Here is a 19,649-nt window from a genome sequence, read left to right as displayed (position 1 = left end):
TGAAGGCGCTTTATGAAAGTTTTGTTCAGACAGGAAAGATGTCAATGTGTTCCACTGTGATCCATTCCATATTAGTTGAATTTTGCTTGCTTGAGTTCCATCAACAATATTGGAGTGCTGGTTAGGTGAGAAGAATTGTTCAAGTCATTGTCATTATTCATAATTATCGCCAAAATAATAATAATAATAATAATTAATAATAAATAATACATCAAGGTATATTGAAACTACAAACCCACAAAGCAAAGGTGGTCAGTTTTCATATTTTTCCAGTGTTTTTGTGGTAATCATAAGAATGCAAGAATGCATAAATGTAAATGTAAATGCAATGTCATATGTTAATATCACTTTTCTTTGTGCAGTATGGGATTGTCTTAGACTGTGGCTCCTCCCGCACTACTGTGTATGTATATGAATGGCCAGCAGAGAAGGAGAATAATACTGGGATCATTACAGAAACTGTTAAATGCAATGTTAAAGGTAAAATCAATATATCTATATATATCTCTCTCTCTCTCTCTCTCTCTCTCTCTCTCTCTCTCTCTCTCTCTCTCTCTCTCTATCTATCTATCTATCTATCTATCTATCTATCTATCTATCTATCTATCTATATATATATATATATATATATATATATATATATAAAGTTTTTGGGAACACTGGATTCATATTACATACAATGTTTACCATTTAGATTTGCTTATTTAAATTTAACTGGAAATATCAATTTTGGATTATCAGCCAAATTGCATTCAAATTATATTGAAGAGGTTAATTAGGCCTACTGTTATACTATTTTACACTGTTTTTCTGTACAAGCCAATAAGGTAAATTTGTGTACCTGACAAGTTTCGGCTACCTTGCCTCTGTAGCCTTGATCAGAGGTGTCACGTGATGTTGGTGTGACGTTGTCTGAGATGTGTTATATGGCGTTTTCCATCCCACCCAACATGCAATAAAACGTACATAGGAGAGACAGGCCGGCAATTCAGCACACGAAAAAAGGAACACCAGAAAGAATGGAAAACGTCTGGAACGCTCATCCGTGCAACAAGAATGAAAGCAACACAGGAAAATCTGAAATCTGCCATTTCAGACCACTGTAAGTGGGAAAACCATCTAATGAACTGGGATGCAGCCAAGGTCATCAGAACGGAAAGCAACAAATTCCATCGATGGATCAAAGAGGCGGTTGAAATCAGGAAGCGGGCCCCAAAGACTGTAAACCGGGATGAAGCCTACCAACTATCCCACACCCGGAGCACCCCGGGGGGACACGCCCATCCCACCACATGAGGTGGGATGGAAAACGCCATATAACACATCTCAGAAAACGTCACACCAACATCACGTGACCCCTCTGATGAAGGCTACAGAGGCAAGTAAATTTGTGAGGCTACCTTGGGTAACTTTACACAAATTTACCTTTTTGGCTTGTACAGAGAAACAGTGCATTCAAATGATTTAAATCCCTGCTGCAGGTTTGAATGCAATAAAACAATTGTATTGAACTGAACATAAATATATATATTTAACATTGGTATTTCTATATACATTTAATTATTTACCTTCCAGGTCCAGGCATCTCTGACCTGGGTCGTAATTCAAGTCAGGATGAAGAAACATGGAAACATTTCAAGAGCTGTATGGTACAAGTGAAAGAAAAGATTCCAGCTTTCAAGCACAACTCCACTTCCATCTTCCTTGGAGCCACAGCTGGAATGAGACTGTTACAGTACGTCTGTCAGCATGATATGAATACTACTAAAGCTTTTAAGTGGGGTCTAATTGGCTAACCCTCTCTTTCTCGCCAATAAGGCTATATTAACAAGCAGGAAATTGGCTGATGAGATGCCTGTAAATCCCATTTCATATTGATTAGTCTGGCATTACTGCACTTACAAACACTAGGTTTGTTTTAAATGTGTTTGAATGTGATTTTAGCTGAAAGAAAACCCTCTGATGGAAAGAACAAAGCCATATCATTCTGTCAAGAGAGAACACCTAGTGGAGAAATGCATTTTATTGAAATGGAACGTACAGTACCATGCAGAAGTCTAAGGCCACCTTACATATTTTGCTTTAGCAATGTTAAAGGGACAGTATATATTTATTTCTCATGCTTTATTACAATGCAATAAGGAAATACAGGAAATACACACAGTATTAAAAAATAAATGTTTTTGTTCTGGTTCTGGTAATGTAAAGTAATAATGTAATGCAATGTGATGTAATGTAGCACACCAACCATCAGTGCTGGTTTGGTGGGAGTGAGAGGGAAAACTTAACCTAATTAAGTGCTACGGGGTTTGTTATCTTATTTAACTATTTATATATAAGCAAACCAGACCCCGGTTTAAAATGATTAGGACAAGGTTGATAATTTACAATTAAAAATGTAAGTGAAGGAAGATACAGATGGTAATTACAATATTTGCAGAATGAAGGTAGGCTATTTACCCCCCAAGAGATTTTGGTAACGCTTTAGAATAACATGTGCTTATTAGGTATTAACAGTGCATAATAAGCTGTTAACAATTGATTACTAACAGTTAGTTAATGGTTGTTATCCTTTAATAACATTAAAGGATGTTTAACATGCAGCTTGTAAGTGTAAATAAGCAGCCTTTTCAGTTACTTACAAGCACATTTGTTAACAGTTGTTGCGTGTTGATGGTGTATAAGATAAAGAGGTGGATAACTAATTCTTACCTATTTGTAGTAAATTTTGCAGCCCCCCAATCTAAAGCGAGGACCATGTAGCCTATAGTTCCACAAGCCCAACTTTCTATCTATACTGATGAACATTTTCGTCAGCAATATAGGAACAGGAGTGTAGCTCAATAAGTAGGGATGCACTCTCTGACGCAGAAGACCCGGGTTTGATTCCTGCTCACTGCAGCAATTTTGAAAGTGCATTTCTCACAGCTAAACCAAGCTAGATAGATAGATACAGTGTATAGAGATAGAAGGTTGGGCTTGTGGAACTATAGCCTACATGGTCCTCGCTTTAGATTGGGGGGCTGCAAAATTTACTACAAATAGGTAAGAAAGGTCTTATACGCATATTAGTTATCCACCTCTTTGTCTTATACACCATTAACAAGCATTAACAAGCTGCTTGTTAACACTTACAACTGTTAACAAATATGCTTGTAAGTAGCTTAAAAGGTTGCTTATTAACACTTACAAGCTGCATGTTAACAATTAGTTAATGTTATTAAAGGATAATAAGTAATCCTTTACTTGTTTTAGTAATGAATTGTTAACTGCTTATTATGCACTGTTAATACCTAATAAGCACATGTTATTCTAAAGCGTTACCGATTTTTTTGTATTTGGTTTTGTACATCAAGAAAATATGTCCTCGTTTTACTAAATCATGCGCTCATTTTACTGAATTGTGCACTCATTGTAATAAATAGTTCACTGTGAGCTCATTTTACAAAAAATGGCACAATTTAGCTAAATGGCAAGTACAATTTAGCTAATGAGCCCAGTTTTTGTATATCAATGACACCGCCGGGGTTACACACACGCACACACGCACACACACAGAGAGAGAGTTGGGGGCAGCTGTGGCCTACTGGTTAGCGCTTCGGACTTGTTACCGGAGGGTTGCCGGTTCGAACCCCGACCAGTAGGCATGGCTGAAGTGCCCTTGAGCAAGGCACCTAACCCCTCACTGCTCCCCAAGCGCTGCTGTTGTTACAGGCAGCTCACTGTGCCGGGATTAGTGTGTGCTTCACCTCACTGTGTGCTGAGTGTGTTTCACTAATTCACGGATTGGGATAAATGCAGAGACCAAATTTCCCTCACGGGATGAAAAGAGTATATATACTTATACTCTACTAAATACAGTAGTTTGCATTGTTTTTGCACAACCTTGAATTTAGTGTTGAATTTCATTGTTTATGTTTTAGTTACTTGATTTATTATAGTTATTTTTAAAAATTCAATTGAAATACATATGTGCTTACTATAGTAACCTCTGCTGCCCTTAAAGGGGCAGGAGCTACATAAATGGCCAAATGGAACAAATCAAAGAACAGACTTGACCTCTTAACCTATTTTGGCAACAATAAATATTATTAACCATACTATATTAAATACAAATATAACCGCAAGCGGTGATTTACGGGGTCCGAGCAAAACGAACATGAGGTAGCATAGCTTTTTAGTTTTACATATGCTTTGATTGTTTGGGCCCAATTGTTCTAAAGAAACGTGATCGGATTTCGGCTATCGGATTGGATCAAATCTTGAAAATGGCTTGTTCAAAGGGAAACAAGGATCCTGAAATTCGATTAGATCACATAATCTATCTGATCTGGATAAAACCTTCACTTTGTGTTGTTCAAAACTTTTGAGTTGGATTGGAATAAATTTGATGCTTAAAATTAGGATTACCCTGTGCTGTAACGTTATAGTGTGCTAACCAGGGTGCGATTTGTGTAAAAAACCAGAGGAGGGGTGATTTTTTTAATAAGTTTGTAACCCCCCCCCCCCCAAAAAAAAAAAAATGAACGAACGATTCATAGCCTAGTAATGTCATGGCTAATAATAGCCTATATTAATTTTGCCACCTTTTGTAACATTTTAGTTTTAGTTTACTGTGGTGTATGACTTTAAACAGCGAGTGTGTTTGGTATGATGATCAGCTCCTCTAATGCAGGGTAGGACTACGTTTTGACAAGCATACAAATTCACCTTGTTCTTGCCCCATCTGAAATTACTCCTCTACTTTTGCTGCCTCCATCCTTTCTGTATTTGTTGTGCAAAAAAACGTTGTATATGATGGCACTGAAGTCTTAAGTTAGTGAATTGGCTAACAGTTTTAGTTGCGTAGGCTACGTGCATTCTCTCTCCTGCTGATTTGCGTTCAGTAGCCAAGTGCGTAATATTGCAAAAGTTGAAAAAATAAATGTGTTTATTGTAGCCTACAGAAAATAAATAGCCTACTATCATACTGTCAGTTAATTGGCTACAGTGCAGTGAAGAGTTTGGAGAGTAAAGTTATAGGGCAACTTGAAGTTTTATGAAAATAATTTATGAACCAGAACATAAAGACCATGAAGCTTCTATTTCTTGCAGCTGTTAAAACACCCGCTAGATAGTTTAAATACCCACCAACATTCGTTTTTGCAGTACAGATTATTTCTGAAAGTTATTTGTCTACTGGCTCCTGGCTGATTTATCAAACGAGTGCTTTCTCGTTCGTCTTCCGCAAACTACAGGTGTTTCGATAAAGAGCCATTGAATAAGCGATGCCAAGCAATTTCTGTAACACTTTTTGTGACATTCAGCAAATATCTCCTCATTTAATGTAAGTTCCTTCGGACAATAGGCCTATACGTTCTACTCTACGTGCAGTTGTCCTCCATCTTAGTTGCATCAGTTTTCTAATTTTGAAGGTTCTAAAATATGACTATATGCTTCACTGAATCCTTCTCGTATTCTTTCATTTGTCCAGCTAACTTTTCCATTGAAACTAGCCATTTATGATGGATTACACACTCGACATTCTGAAATGTCCTGCACGATCAAGGCCAAATTAAGTTATCACGCAGCCACTGTGTCAGCACAGCAGCATGAGTGCTGACGGTGACGGTGCGTTTCTGATGTCAGATTATTATGTAGGCTAGCCTACTAGACTGTTCTCACGTTGCAGCGCTTTACTTATATGAAGTAGCATTAATCAATATAAAGGGCAGAGGGGGATAAATATTGTCCCCACCAGGGATAAAAATAATTTAGCAGAGGTAGGGATGGGAAAACCAGAGGGGGGGAAATCCTCACCATCCCCCCCTACAAATCGCACCCTGGTGCTACCCTCCACAACCTAATAGTATTCTAACAAGACCCTATTCTAGTGTGCTAACCTCCACAACCCAACAGTATTCTAACAGTAGTATTCTAGTGCGCTAATCTCCACAACTCAATAGTATTCTAACAATACTCTATTCTACAGGACTATGCATTTGTCATGGATAAGATGAAGGGTCTGATAATGGAAGGCAGTGTTTCCCACAGAATGGAATTGTATTTGTGGTGGTAGGTGAAGAGGGGTGGGGGTGGGTTCTGTGTTGGAGTCAATAAGATGAACAGCCTATAATTATGCAGTTATACTTGCCTTGCACGACAAGTCCTGACAAATAGCTGTAACGTTATAGTGTGCTAACCTCCACAACCCAACAGTATTCTTAACAGTATTCTATTCTAGTATGCTAACCTCCACAACCTAACTGAAGGAACTGTAGGGGGCGATGTGGGTCTAGGTAGAGTGAGTGTGTGGCGAGCAGGCAGAGCCTCGGTCAGAAGGCTCAATGGTATGGAGTGATGACACGAAGATGGCAGGTTTCGGTGCAACACAAGTGAACTTTGAGTTTCAATTCATTTGTTCTTTTGTTCTTTACTTGTATGTGTGCTGCATCAAAGAGGAAACAAACAGAAAATGGAGTAATCAGTGAAATGGGGTAAATCAGTACAGATCCCAACTCACAAACAAACCAATTGACATTTGAACAATAAACTGAAATCATATGGCTATATAAGGTACAACTAAACAATACTTGACATCCCAAGTCAACCAACATCACCTAATCATCTCTCACATGGGACTCCAACACACCAAACCAACAAACAAAGACCTTAACTTTACACATGATGGCAGAGCTACTCTACAAACTGATAAACATCACAAAAGTCATAGTGAGGGTCATTTATGGCGGCCTTACATTGTACGATTTTGGTCTGTTTTCACAGTCGCCGACTAAATTTCCAAAGTCGGACAGAAATCATGGGAGTTGTACTGGAATCGAAGCGCGCTCCCGTCAACTAGATCGTTAAGTGTAAGGTGCCAGTCTTAGCGGTTTTAAGTCAGTCGGAGTCAGTCTTTTTCTAGTTTTGCCGTTACGACAATATCAAACATGTTTGATATTATCGCAAGTCTTTCTAGTCGTGGCTCATGCAAATAGTGACGTGAACAATATATAAACCAATAGTGACCTCTCTCCAACACCGAACAGGAAGGGGCAAAGTAGGCGACAGCTGTAGCAAGGGACCTGATGAAACCCATGAATATGATCATTTGATATTTTGTTTCTTATACATCATTAGTCGGCTCTTCCATGTGATAGAACAGCTCTATATCTGTTAGGGATGTCACGCATGAAACAATGCTGCAGAAACACGAAAATATGATTTTAGTAGGCTATCATTTCAGTTCCTGTTGATATCTATTGCACGATGGGTAATAATTTAAAGGAATCTAGTTGCAGTCTTGTAAATAGTGATCCTGCAAGATCTCTAGTCATTGCAAAATCATAGTCTGTGACTTAAAACTCTATTACTTGTCTTTAGATGTGAGAGGGTCTGAGACTGTAGTCTTTCAAAAATATTTTCCAAATCTGAAGATTTGATAATTTTTGAAGCCGGTGAAACTTTTTATGATGTTTGGCTTTTCTCTGAAATTGTGGCAAAAGTAAACATTTTTAGAGCATAAGACCAGGGTGAAAAAGATGCATCTAAATGTAGAGATTAATATGATGAAAGAATTTTGAGTCTAGGTCAATCTGGTAAGGAGAAATAAGCATTTTTTGACAAGAGCGCCACCTTTGGGTGCAGTACCCAAATTTTGGGTTACGGGTAGTGGGGGGTACTGGTAACAATACTTGAAAATGTGAAGTTTCTAGGACTTATGTTTATAGGAATATAGGTGATCTAGGAAAAATGGCCTAAGTGGTCTAACTTGGCCTATATCTCTGAAATGGAACAAAATATCAAAATTCTGAGCGATAACTTTTGTGAGGCTTGGTCTAAACATTGTCTGTGAGAATTTTGGTGAAGATTTAATTATTTTTGAAGAGTGTGAAACTTTTTATAATGTTTGGCTTTTCCATGAAATTGTGTCAAAAGTAAACATTTTTAGACCATAAGACCAGGGCCAAAAAGATGCATCTAAGTTTAGAGATTAATATTATGAAAGAATTTTGAGTCTAGGTCAATCTGGTAAGGAGAAATTAGCATAATTAACTTTTTTTCCCAATAGCGCCACCTTTGGGTGCAGTACCCCAAATTTTGTACTGGCACTGGTAACCATACCTGAAAATTTGAAGAGTTTTGGAGTTACGGTTTAGGCTGCAGTATGACTTTTACAGAATTTTGGCCAAAAATGAACGGTACAGAAACAATAGGGGTCCTGCAGCTACGCTGCTCGGACCCCTAATAATATATTCATGACATTTAATAATATATATATGACATTTAATAATATATATATATATATATATATATATATATATATATATATATATATATATATATATTACTTGTAGTAAGTAAAACTATTCACTACATTTTGTGCCCAAGCAACCTAGTTACACTCTTCCCCTTCTAAAAGTTTTTGATGTCCCCATCTAACTAAAGGTAAGAATTTAGTGCTAAGATCACTGAATATGCTGCTAAGATATAAAACCCCAAGGAAACTATTTGAATCTAGCACAACCAGAGCATAATGCCAAAGGGTGACCCCAAAAGGTGTGGCTTCCACATCTTCCCAGGTCTTTGTAGGTCCCATAGCCGGCAAGCACTCCTCTGCTCAAGATATTCAGTGTTCTATCACAGGGATTTCCTGGAGCATCGTAGCCAAACCTCGCCACGGGTCTACGCTCTCCTCGGGGTCTCTCAGTCACCGGGCTTCTCTGAATGTCAGCCTCACTGTCTCTGGAGTCTTCTCCCCCTTCTAGAGCCATCTCTGCAGCAGGATCCAGGCTGGAAAAGACCTCTACGACTGGCATATCACCGGATCAGCAACATCACACCGTTCAGCTGCGGGTAAGTGGATCAAAGGTAAACACTCTTTCCAGGTTCCTTCTTCTCCCTTGATGCTGAGGACAGTTGGGATCCAAGGCAGACATATTCGGACTCAGAGGAGCTTGTAGCAGCAACCTCAACCAGACCCCCTGTCTATTGACATCTCAAGTCATCAAAGTCAGGAGGCGCTATCCGACGGGACCTTTCTCTGAATGGCTTTTTACCACTCAACCGGATCCAATGTTCCACCCCCTTGGCCAGTCCGACATCCCACTCATCCATGGAGAATACTCCTGTCCTCTCAGCCAGCTTTCTTGAGAGCCTCGCTTTCCACTCCTCAGGAACAGGAGAGTCTTGAAATTCAAACAGGGCTGGGTTAATCCTTCTAGTGGAATTCAGCTCAGCTCCTTTGGGCTCCACCATGGCATCAGCAACATGAAGGTGTACAATAATACAGTAGTGCCAGTAGGAATGGAGGTCTCCTTGAGCATTCCTTAACATGACTAGAAAATTGTTCTTGTCAAGAGCAGAAGAAAACAGCATAGTGGGCTGGACAAACACACTGGTGGGGAGAGCAATAGAGGAGGTGCGCTCTGTGATGAGGTTGCCTTTCTTTTGTGGCTGCACTTCATGTGCCAGGTGCTTGGTGTACCAGCTGTCAAAAATGATGGTCACTTGTGATCCACTCCACTTTAATCTGAGCTGTGGATGGTGGCCCCACAAGACCTTCAGGCAAACACCCAGGTCAAGTTCTCACTGCCCCTCTTCTTACCCGGACATCAGAGGAATCATTACCAGCTGAGCCACCTCGTCCTCTTGTGCGCTGCACATCGATGAACTTCTGGAAAACTTCTGTCGGTCTTCAGGAGCTCTGCACTTTGTGGCAACATGCCCATCCTCACCATCCTCACCACATCGGTAGCAAAAGAGTCTGTGAGTATGCACGGCGCTAATGGGGGCTGGGGGAAGTCGGCTGGTGGGCTGGTCTCTCTGTGGCTGCTGAGGCTGGATGGACAGTCATGACTTTGAGCTGCTTTCTTAACTTTCTCACTTCTTTTTTCAGAGCATTTACATCTCCACTCTCACATTCATTGTCAGTGGAGGGCACTGGCGCCACAACACTTTTCACATGAACAGTAGTGTTGAGACAACCAACTCTTTTACACAAGTTGGTTCAACCGGACAGGCCTACCTCGGTTACAGTCTCGTTCAGTAAGTAGCCTGATGTGCGGTCTCTTTGTGACAACCGAGGCCAGCAACGTTAACTTTTAACATTTAACTTTATAACTACCCAGATAACGTGTATTTGTAGCCTACAGTATGTGATGTAGGCTACTTCCCCATCGATAATGTGTGAATTGCCATGAACATAATCATCTACGATGTACTAGAATAAGGCTTGGTTAACTTGCCGAGAACCTAGACCGTTTGATAACATTAGACTCACCTTCGGTTACGGTCTCATTCAGTAGCCTGGCACGGTCTTCGTTCACATTCACTAACATTTATAACTTCAAGATAACAGTATGAGATGTACTTCCCCATCAATAATGTGTGAATTGCCATGAACAATCATCTACGATGCACTAACAATTAGCTGGTTAATGAATCAAACTGGACGAGAACCAAGACACTATAAAGGGTACAGAGCAGTTGCATTGTTACATTCGGTCTCCTCGTGACAGCCTGCAGCCTACAGTCATTCACTTCTAAGCATTTATTTAAAGGTAAACTATGCAGTATTGGCATATTCCTTACTGTTTTCTCGGTTTTTGCTTCTTTTTCGCTGGTTCTGTCATGATGAATGTCTGAGAAACTCCATCGCTACCTTTTTCTAGCCGGTGCCTGGCGTGTATGTGTATTTGAGTAAAGCAATTCGTTACACTCGTTATACTTCCTGACACTGCCCACCGCCGGCCCACAGTTGCAAGGGTGGTTTTTCCGCTCACAGGCGCTAGGGTGAAGCGAGACGGCCACCATTCAACCCGAAAAAAGTCATATAACCATTCCAATGACTCTGAAGCTGTTAAATTAAGGTAAATTAAGAAAAACTTGCACATTAAGCTAAAACTACAACAACTTGGTAACTACCAAGATAACATTAGGCCTATGTGTATTTGTAGGTATGTGATATAATACTTTCCCATCGATATAAATTTCCATGAACATAATCATCTAGTTTATTAGTTTCAACGGGTTCTCGCATGTTTCTGCTGAAAAACTGCTAGTTTCATCCCGAGCTGCATGTTATCATGCATTTAAAGATAAGGTTTGTTTGTTTAAATGTAGCCAGTCGCCTGCATTCAAAAACGGAACATGTGATTATATTTCACAACTTTGCTAAGTACTGTGACTGATAAAGGCTGGCAAGCAAGCCGCAGACAGATCAGGAGATTCACTTCCCTGTTTGGTTGGCCTAGGCTAAGCCAGCAACACGCGCTACATGTAGACATCAAATCATGGAATGGACACAAGTTTACCCGACTGCTGTTCCCGCTGTTCATTCTTCAGTTTTTTGCCATGCCCGTCTCTTTTATTGAGCAATGCACCAAGGGGTGTGGGAATTAAAGTCACACTATGCAAGATTTTCAACTTTCCGAAGCCAATTTGATGGTAAACAAACTTGTACTAGGTTAAAACGTTCACCTAGAATAGCTATACAGCATAGACGTAGCGAGTCCCTACCGAGAAAACCAGCCATGCAACTTCCAAGAGCGGCGCCAAGCCAAATCTCATGAGAATCGTGAAACATTACCTTATCAGTAGATATAGCTCTTTGGAGATAGTTTTTGCCTATTGTTAATCATTCACCTCCCCAACAAAAACCTTTGCATTGTGTACAGGGGGGCAAAGTCATGAGAAGTTTGCTATGTACAATAGTAACATATAAATACATTGTGACTCTAGAGGGAACTCTACACTTGCCAAAAAATACCTAAACCTACCTTTAAATACCTAAGGAGGGGTCTAGCGCATTATCTAAAAATTGCTATCGTACATTACCTAAAACGCATTACGTCACTGACCAAGAGAAACATGGTCAGAAATCCATGAGGAGTTGTTTATATGTTATTTTAAGAGTGCATTATCAACAGTGATATGGGCGGGTGCACAACACATCCTGCTTCTCTCATCCACAGTTACGCTGCTTGCTAATAAAGGGAATGACAGATGTCATTCTCATTGGTTTAAATTATGTTTTGATTGATGAATGATGACTGATTGACAATCATAGGAACGCCTTGTTGCGTCATCTGCTCGACGTTTGATAACGTTTGATAAAAAAAACACTCCCAATGTGGACTGGACAACCCACTAAATTTAATTAAGCAATTCACTAGTGACCATACGTTTTAGATCGCTAAAATAGGGGCCGTAAGGTATTTGAGCGCAGCGAAGCGGCGGTCATATTTTTTTCCGCATGTGTAATTTTCCATCAAGGATTCCCGGGACACTGAAAGACCGTGGTGCACGAAACTTGGTGGACATGTAGCCCCACAAGGATAGCGTAGGTGGCACTCTTCCCTGTGGCCAAAAGTCACCAAACAAATATCAATCCCAATGCCCTATTGCAGTGACAGGGACACTGTACTGCAGGAGATGTTTTCCTTTGCATGAATGTTAAATTGAGGTCCTGACTCACCATGGTTGTTAAAGATCCCATGGCACTTATTGCAAAGAGTAGGTGGTTCCTTGATTTGCTTTATTTACGTACACATACATAAAGACACACCCACACACACACACACTTACATAAAAACACACACACACTACACATGCACACACACATACATGCACACACACGACACGCACAAACACATAAACACACATACACACACACACACCCTCACACACATGCACCCACCGTGGCCCACTGGTTAGCACTCTGGACCTGTAACCGGAGGGTTGCCGGTTCGAGCCCCGACCAGTGGGCCACGGCTGAAGTGCCCTTGAGCAAGGCACCTAACCCTTCACTGCTCCCCGAGTGCCGCTGTGGTTGCAGGCAGCTTACTGCGCCAGGATTAGTGTGTGCTTCACCTTACTGTGTGCTGTGTTTCACTAATTGACGGATTGGGTTAAATGCAGAGACCAAATTTCCATCACGGGATCAAAAAAAAGTATATATACTAATACTATACAAACACACCTACATACGCAAACACACACACACACACACAAAAAACACACACAAAACACATATACACAAAAACAACCATACACTCTGCACACACTCAATTACAAACACAAAAAAGGAACAAAGTAGGAAATGAACACAATTTGCTAAGCGTGAATTATTTGTGTGGAAAAAAATGTGCTGGACTGGGCAGCGGTCACATTTTGTACCTCTCTGCGGTACATATAGTCTCTGAAACAATCTCCTTCCAAACTTTCTGACAGAACCTTTTTTCTCCTTTAGTCCCGCTCCTGAGCCAATCAAAATATTACAATATTAACAGTCACATGAAAAGACCAATCGCCAAACAGCTCACAGTGCATGCAGCAACAAAACAAAAACAAAAAAGACTTTAATTACTGTGATAACCTCTGCTGCCCTTAGACCTTAAAGGGACAGGAGGTACATGTAAGGGATAATGGACGACACGGTGGTCTGTTCACAGAAGTTAATGCACGATCGAGGTTGTAAAACGGCCCCGATGCGAAGCGGAGGGCCGTTTAAACCTCGTAAGTGCATTTATTGGTTGCTACGGCCAAAGGCGCGTCGTTAGTTCTATCTCTCCCGCTGTCAAGCGGGCGTATCCCACGATTCTGATTAACTTTAGCTTTGAAACATTGCTATTTTACTTAGCCTGCTGTCATCCATCTAGCTAAAAGCCACCCCCGCCATATGCTACAATGTTGCTATTTTCTGAACGTCTGCATTTTACAGCTCAGATGCAACATGACAGTTCATTTAAACTTCACAACGAGTTCGGCAAATTAATATACAAGTGTGATACGGCCAAAAAAATGGATCTACTTCATAGGTGTGCAAATAACATACGGTTAATGGTCGTTACGGTTAAATTATGTAGGACAATGGGAAATTCAACCAAACAGTGGAATAAAAATACATAAACGCCCAAACGGAACAAATGAAAGAACAGATTTGACAATAAATATTATTAACCATACTTTGAATACAATAATATATTCATTACTTTTAATAATATATGTATTACTTTTAGTAAGTAAAGCTATTCACTACATTTTGTGCCTAGGCAATTCGGTTGTTAAATCCGATGTCACGCGCCCAACAACTTTTTCGTCTAAAATGCTTACTAGCGCAGCTAGCTGGTTTTTGCAACTTGTAAACATTGTCACCCTCACCTACTGTAGCTGTGCAGCTAGATGATACAATCAAGGGGTAACGCCCGGGCTTCCATGAAAAATAGGATTTTATTAGGTTGAGGCAACAAGTGAGTAGTAGGACGACAAAAGGCTGCTCTGAATAGTGGTAGAAATAGTTCATTGTTGCTGTCTAGGGAGAAAAACGAGCAGCTCTGAAAGCTGTTGGACCCGGAGAGAGTCCAGCCCGAATGGCTTAAACCACATTTGAATGTGTTGTTTTAGTAGTATTTTAATGACCAATTTTGCCAGGTTTACTGAGCCATCATTCCCCACCTAGGCCACTGATGGGCAATGTGTCAAAACTAGAACCAACCGGCTCCATCTACAGCTTCTCCCAGCGAGATTGTTAACACTGCTAAAACAATGGAAGAAGTGTGGTCTGCACAATGCAATTGCTCCAAAAATATAAACTCTATTATTTTAAAAACATAGCAACGTTTCAATCACCCTGGATCTTCGTCAGGCAAACATTTCTTTGGATGTGTGCGCCCACTCTCCAAAACATTGCTAAAACAACAAATCTAATGGTGGCCTAAGACTGATACCACAACAAGAAGTACTTGGGTAATGCGGTAAAATTATGTAGGATGTATAGTCGAATACATTTTCATTGTGCTGTTGTAACAGAGGTCGGTTCGTCCGCTGCTCACGGGCCTCGAACCCGCCACCTCAACACACACCGGTGTGGGAGTTGGACGCTCTAACCACTGAGCTAAAAGCCCAGGCTTCCAACTCTGTGGTTAGAAGTGTTCTTAAGGTTAGGGGTGTGAGGATTTACACGTGCAACTAGCATGCTAGCTCAGCTCGCTTCCGTTACACTGAAGTGTTCCATTATTTAGGTAAAATAAGAATAGTATTTCCAGAAAATGGGTCAATGATAAATAAGTGATGATTCAGTAATTCAGTGAAAGCAACACGATGGAAAATTCTTATTTACCCCTTAGCTTCAATTTTCCAAGCATCGGGTGCATCTTTAGGATCATTATTCAATGTGCACGGTAACATGAAAGTCTTATTTTGTAATTTTATCAGACTGCCTTTAGCCAGTGCGTCCAAAATTAGCCAGTGCGTCCAAAAATGACAAAAAGGGTCATGTTCCTGCACAGTACATAGTGCAATACCAGGCATTCTGGGCAAGCAGTAGCAAAGAGATACCATACTTCCTACTATAAGTAAGTCAATCAAAATAAGTTTACTTAACAATAAGTTTGGTGATGTTATTTTAAGGGAAAATAATTGCATAGTATCTCTTTTCTTTAAATTTGAATTTCCTAATTGAGTTAAAATTCCATTTCTGAAATGTACATTGTGAATCCAACATTCATTTCTAATCCCTCTGTAGGCTTCAGAATGAAACCGCTTCAAATACAATCTTGCAGGATATGAGGAATTACCTGCAATCATTGCCATTCCAATTTCAAAATGCTTCTATTATTTCTGGAGAAGAAGAAGGGTTGTATGGCTGGATAACAGTGAACTATTTAATGAATAACTTTCTGGAGGTTTGTCTTTAATATTCTGTTCAAGGGACACTTACCGGTATTCATGTAGGCTCATTATACCTATACAATTACCTAGAAGTTCTGATATTCATTTTTACTCAATTCTTTTGTAATATAACCAATATATATCTGCCTATCTAAATGTATAATAATGTTTTTTGTACCTGTAGAGGGACTTGTGGAACTCCTGGGTGCGCCCCCATGGAGCTAAAACAGTAGGCTCCCTTGACTTAGGAGGAGCATCCACCCAAATTGCATTTACAACAACTGATGACGCCATGGGGGAGGGCCTGACAAAGGTCACTCTTTACGGTTATGACTACACAGTGTATACTCACAGTTTTTTGTGCTTTGGGAAAAATGAAGCTGAAAAAACTGTGCTTGCGAAGTTCGTCCAGGTACTGGCTTTTCAAGGGTATTGTTAACATTTGAATGTGTTTTTTGTCATGCACTCTCTTCTGCAGTGCTGATGTATTTAGTAATAAATGCATTTCATGCTCTTGAATTTTGCACTAGCAGGGCTGATGGGGGCAGCCGTGGCCCACTGGTTAGCACTCTGGACTTGTAACCGGAGGGTTGCCAGTTCGAGCCCCGACCAGTGGGCCACGGCTGAAGTGCCCCTGAGCAAGGCACCTAACCCCTCACTGCTCCCCGAGCGCCGCCGTTGAAGCAGGCCGCTCACTGCTCCGGGATTAGTGTGTGCTTCACCTCACTGTGTTCACTGTGTGCTGAGTGTGTTTCACTAATTCACCAATTGGGTTAAATGCAGAGACCAAATTTCCCTCACGGGATCAAAAAAGTATGTATACTTATATACTTATACTTGATGGATCCTAATAATATATTCTCTCCATAATTGAACAAAACTATGATGTCTGTTTATGTTTAAACAACAACAGATTAATCCTATGAATCAGTTATAGATTATACATTCTGTAAATATGCTAATGATATCAGAACATTTTTAATCCCATGGCACTTGAATCAAGTGTAGTATTAAATATAGTATGACTAAGACACTAAGTATTGTGATCAAAATTATCAAAAGATGAAGGATACATACTGTATTCGGGTCAAATCTCTTGATCCATTTTTAAAAGTTCCACGTTTAGTTTGCTGGTCATGGACTGTCATGCTCCCATATTTCAGATTCATAATTATATTTGGCCATAATTGAACAGAATGTTTACCTTGATATATGGTATACATTATTTTTCTATGTGTAGCATTTATATCTACAGATTCTACATTATCTGTTCTTTAGGGTTCTACTGACCTCAACAATGTTCAGAATCCCTGCTATCCTGTTGGATTCAACATAACAATGACCGAAGAGTTCATTTTTGGCAGTGAGTGCACCAAGGACTTACGAATATCCAACTACTCTCCAGAGCGGAACATCACCATATTCGGAGGAGGAGATGCAGCCGAGTGTAGAAATGCTGTGAGACAGATATTTAACCTCAGTTCCTGTGATGGTTCCCAGAATTGCTCATTCAATGGAGTCTATCAGCCACCAGTGTCAGGACAGTTCATGGTACTACTATCTCAATTAATCTCAATATAAATGCATAGTGTGTGTGTGTGAGTGTGTAAGTGTGTGAGAGAGAGAGAGTGTGAGAGTGTCAACGTAAATATAGTTGAGAATTGATACGCTGGGGCTTTACGTCAATGAGTAAATGACTAGTTCAATCATAAAACTCTACAGGTGGTACAGGTGTTTACACTTGTAATATGGCTTTATTCTTTAACTTTGACAGAGTGGGATTCTGTTCATGTCTTGTACACTGCCTGCCTGGCCAAAAAAAAGGTCACCACCTGGATTTAACTAAGCAAATAAATCTGGGGTTTCTGCAGTTAGTCAGGTACAGTACAGTAGGTTCAGTAACGTTATGTGCCCAAAGAATGAGGTCAGCTGACTACTTGAATATACTGAATGACCAGGTTATTCAATCAATGGATTTTTTCTTCCCATTCATTGAGCTCAAATTGTGAAAGAGTGGCTCAGGGAGCATGAGACATCATTTTCACTCATGGATTGGCCACAGAGTCCAGAACTTAACCCCATTGATAATCTTTGGGATGTGCTGGAGAAGACTTTGGACGGAAATAAATGTTGAGACATTGCAGAAGCTTGTGGAGATGCCGTAATCAAAGCTAAAGACGGTCCAATGAAATATTAGAATGTGTGACCTTTTTTTTTTGACCAGGCAATGTATGTAATAATTATGTTATTTATACTGTTTATATGTTCCGTGATATTTCGTCACCATGTGTGGTTTTGGATCCAGGCCTATGCAGGATTCTACTACACTGCCTGGGCTCTGAAGCTTGTTGGAGCACCTACTCTTGATAAGTTCAACTCCACACTGTGGTCATTCTGCTCCATGGACTGGACAAAAGTAAGTATGCTTTACAAGAATCTGGGATGGAATACAGAGTTACAGAGACAGAGAGAGATGTATTGACCTGAATAGGATAATATCAGGTGTCAATAAGGGTACAAATTCATTCATTCATTCAACCTTTATTTATTCTCTGAGGTTTGTTGAAGGTAGTCCTCATTTCAGTGAAGCCGAGCTTACAGTAACAATGAAACAGCAGAAGAAATAGTATGACAATTGTACAACCCGAATTCCGGGACACTTTGTAAAATGTTAATAAAAAAAACAATGCCATGATTTACAAATCATGTCAACCCTATATTTAATTGAGAATAGTTCAAAGACAACATATCAACTGTTGAAGGAGAGAAATTTGACTATTTAATGGAAAATATAAGCACATTTTGAATTTGATGCCAGCAACAATCAAAAAAGTTGCGAAAGGCTGGAAATGTTAGTGATGATAGGAACAACAAAAGGAAGAACATTTCACAACTAATTAAGTGAACTGAAGTCATGAATGGGGATAAAAAAAGAGTATCCCAGATAGACTGAGACGCACCCTGGGTGAAGGTTTAATAAAAGTGGAGTGCATGGCGAGAAATTCATCACTTTATTGGGTGTAAGATAAGAACAAGCCCTTCGTCGTGCTTTGTGCCAGGTGTACGATAAAGCTCTGAGTCTCTCAGAAATAAAGATGAGGAGGTATTCATCACTCTGTGTAAACCAGTGTGGGCAAATGATGAAACAATATATAAGGATTATAATGTTTTTTAACATTAAATTGCGAGGGATTTGATGATTTCATCAGTAGGGCATAATATCATTAAAATATTCTGATAATCCAAAGAAATCTTAGATATATTAGATGGCCATGTTCTTTTGAACCTCAGATGGCACTGCATTAGAACCAGACCTTTTTCTGTAAAGTAAATCATTGTGTGGGCTCAGGAAAACTTCTGATAACCATTGTCTATGAGTACAGTTTAACGCTCCATTCACAAATGCTAGTGCTAATGCTAGTCCCATGCAAAGAAGAAATTTTATTTAGACACGATACAGAATTATTGTATTTAGCAGAAGCTTTTGTCCAAAGTGACATACAAATAACAACAATACAAAGTTAAATTTAACATTAAACAATTTAAAAAGTTGGTGGGGCAATTTCTCTGACGCTAGCTTAGCCACTTTTTAGAGTTTAACATGGTTTAAAACTCGCCGGTGATGCAAGAAGTTACTTGACGTCTTAAGTTCCATTGCTATGTCATATACCTGTGGTTTAACCCGTGTTGGGAGCGTTGCTCAAAAAAAGTAATGTATTACACATTACTCATTACTGTAAAAAATGTAATCCCTTACATTACTTCTTTACTCTCTTTACTCTTCCAGGCAGCGCTGCATGGAAGACATAGGATTAAGCAAGGGTTACAGTTAGGGATAAAGTTAGGGTTAGGTGCCTTGAAGTTGATGCTCTCATCCAGGGGTCGGGAACCTTTTTTGCCTGGAGAGCCACTTTTACCAATATTTTTTAATCTCAGATGAGCCACATAAAGACAAGAAAAAGTTTGGATATTTAACTTACAGTTACTTTCATTCAACA

At 39.8% G+C, this 19,649-nt stretch overlaps 1 protein-coding gene across 2 annotated transcripts in view; it reads left to right on the top strand.

The window, feature by feature from the left end:
• Positions 1-19,649, top strand: part of entpd3 (ectonucleoside triphosphate diphosphohydrolase 3) — a 54,988-nt gene that overhangs the window by 1,689 nt on the left and 33,650 nt on the right. For both annotated transcript variants that reach the window (XM_048260454.1, XM_048260455.1), the window contains exons 3-8: positions 363-480; positions 1,576-1,735; positions 15,506-15,665; positions 15,836-16,063; positions 16,930-17,202; positions 17,957-18,067. In XM_048260454.1, coding sequence (XP_048116411.1) covers positions 363-480; positions 1,576-1,735; positions 15,506-15,665; positions 15,836-16,063; positions 16,930-17,202; positions 17,957-18,067 — 1,050 coding nt within the window. The remainder of the gene's footprint in view (positions 1-362; positions 481-1,575; positions 1,736-15,505; positions 15,666-15,835; positions 16,064-16,929; positions 17,203-17,956; positions 18,068-19,649) is intronic.

The sequence above is a fragment of the Alosa alosa genome, chromosome 13 (assembly GCF_017589495.1).
Source record: "Alosa alosa isolate M-15738 ecotype Scorff River chromosome 13, AALO_Geno_1.1, whole genome shotgun sequence".
Lineage (NCBI taxonomy): Eukaryota > Metazoa > Chordata > Actinopteri > Clupeiformes > Clupeidae > Alosa > Alosa alosa.
This window is presented reverse-complemented; position numbering and strand designations above follow the sequence as displayed.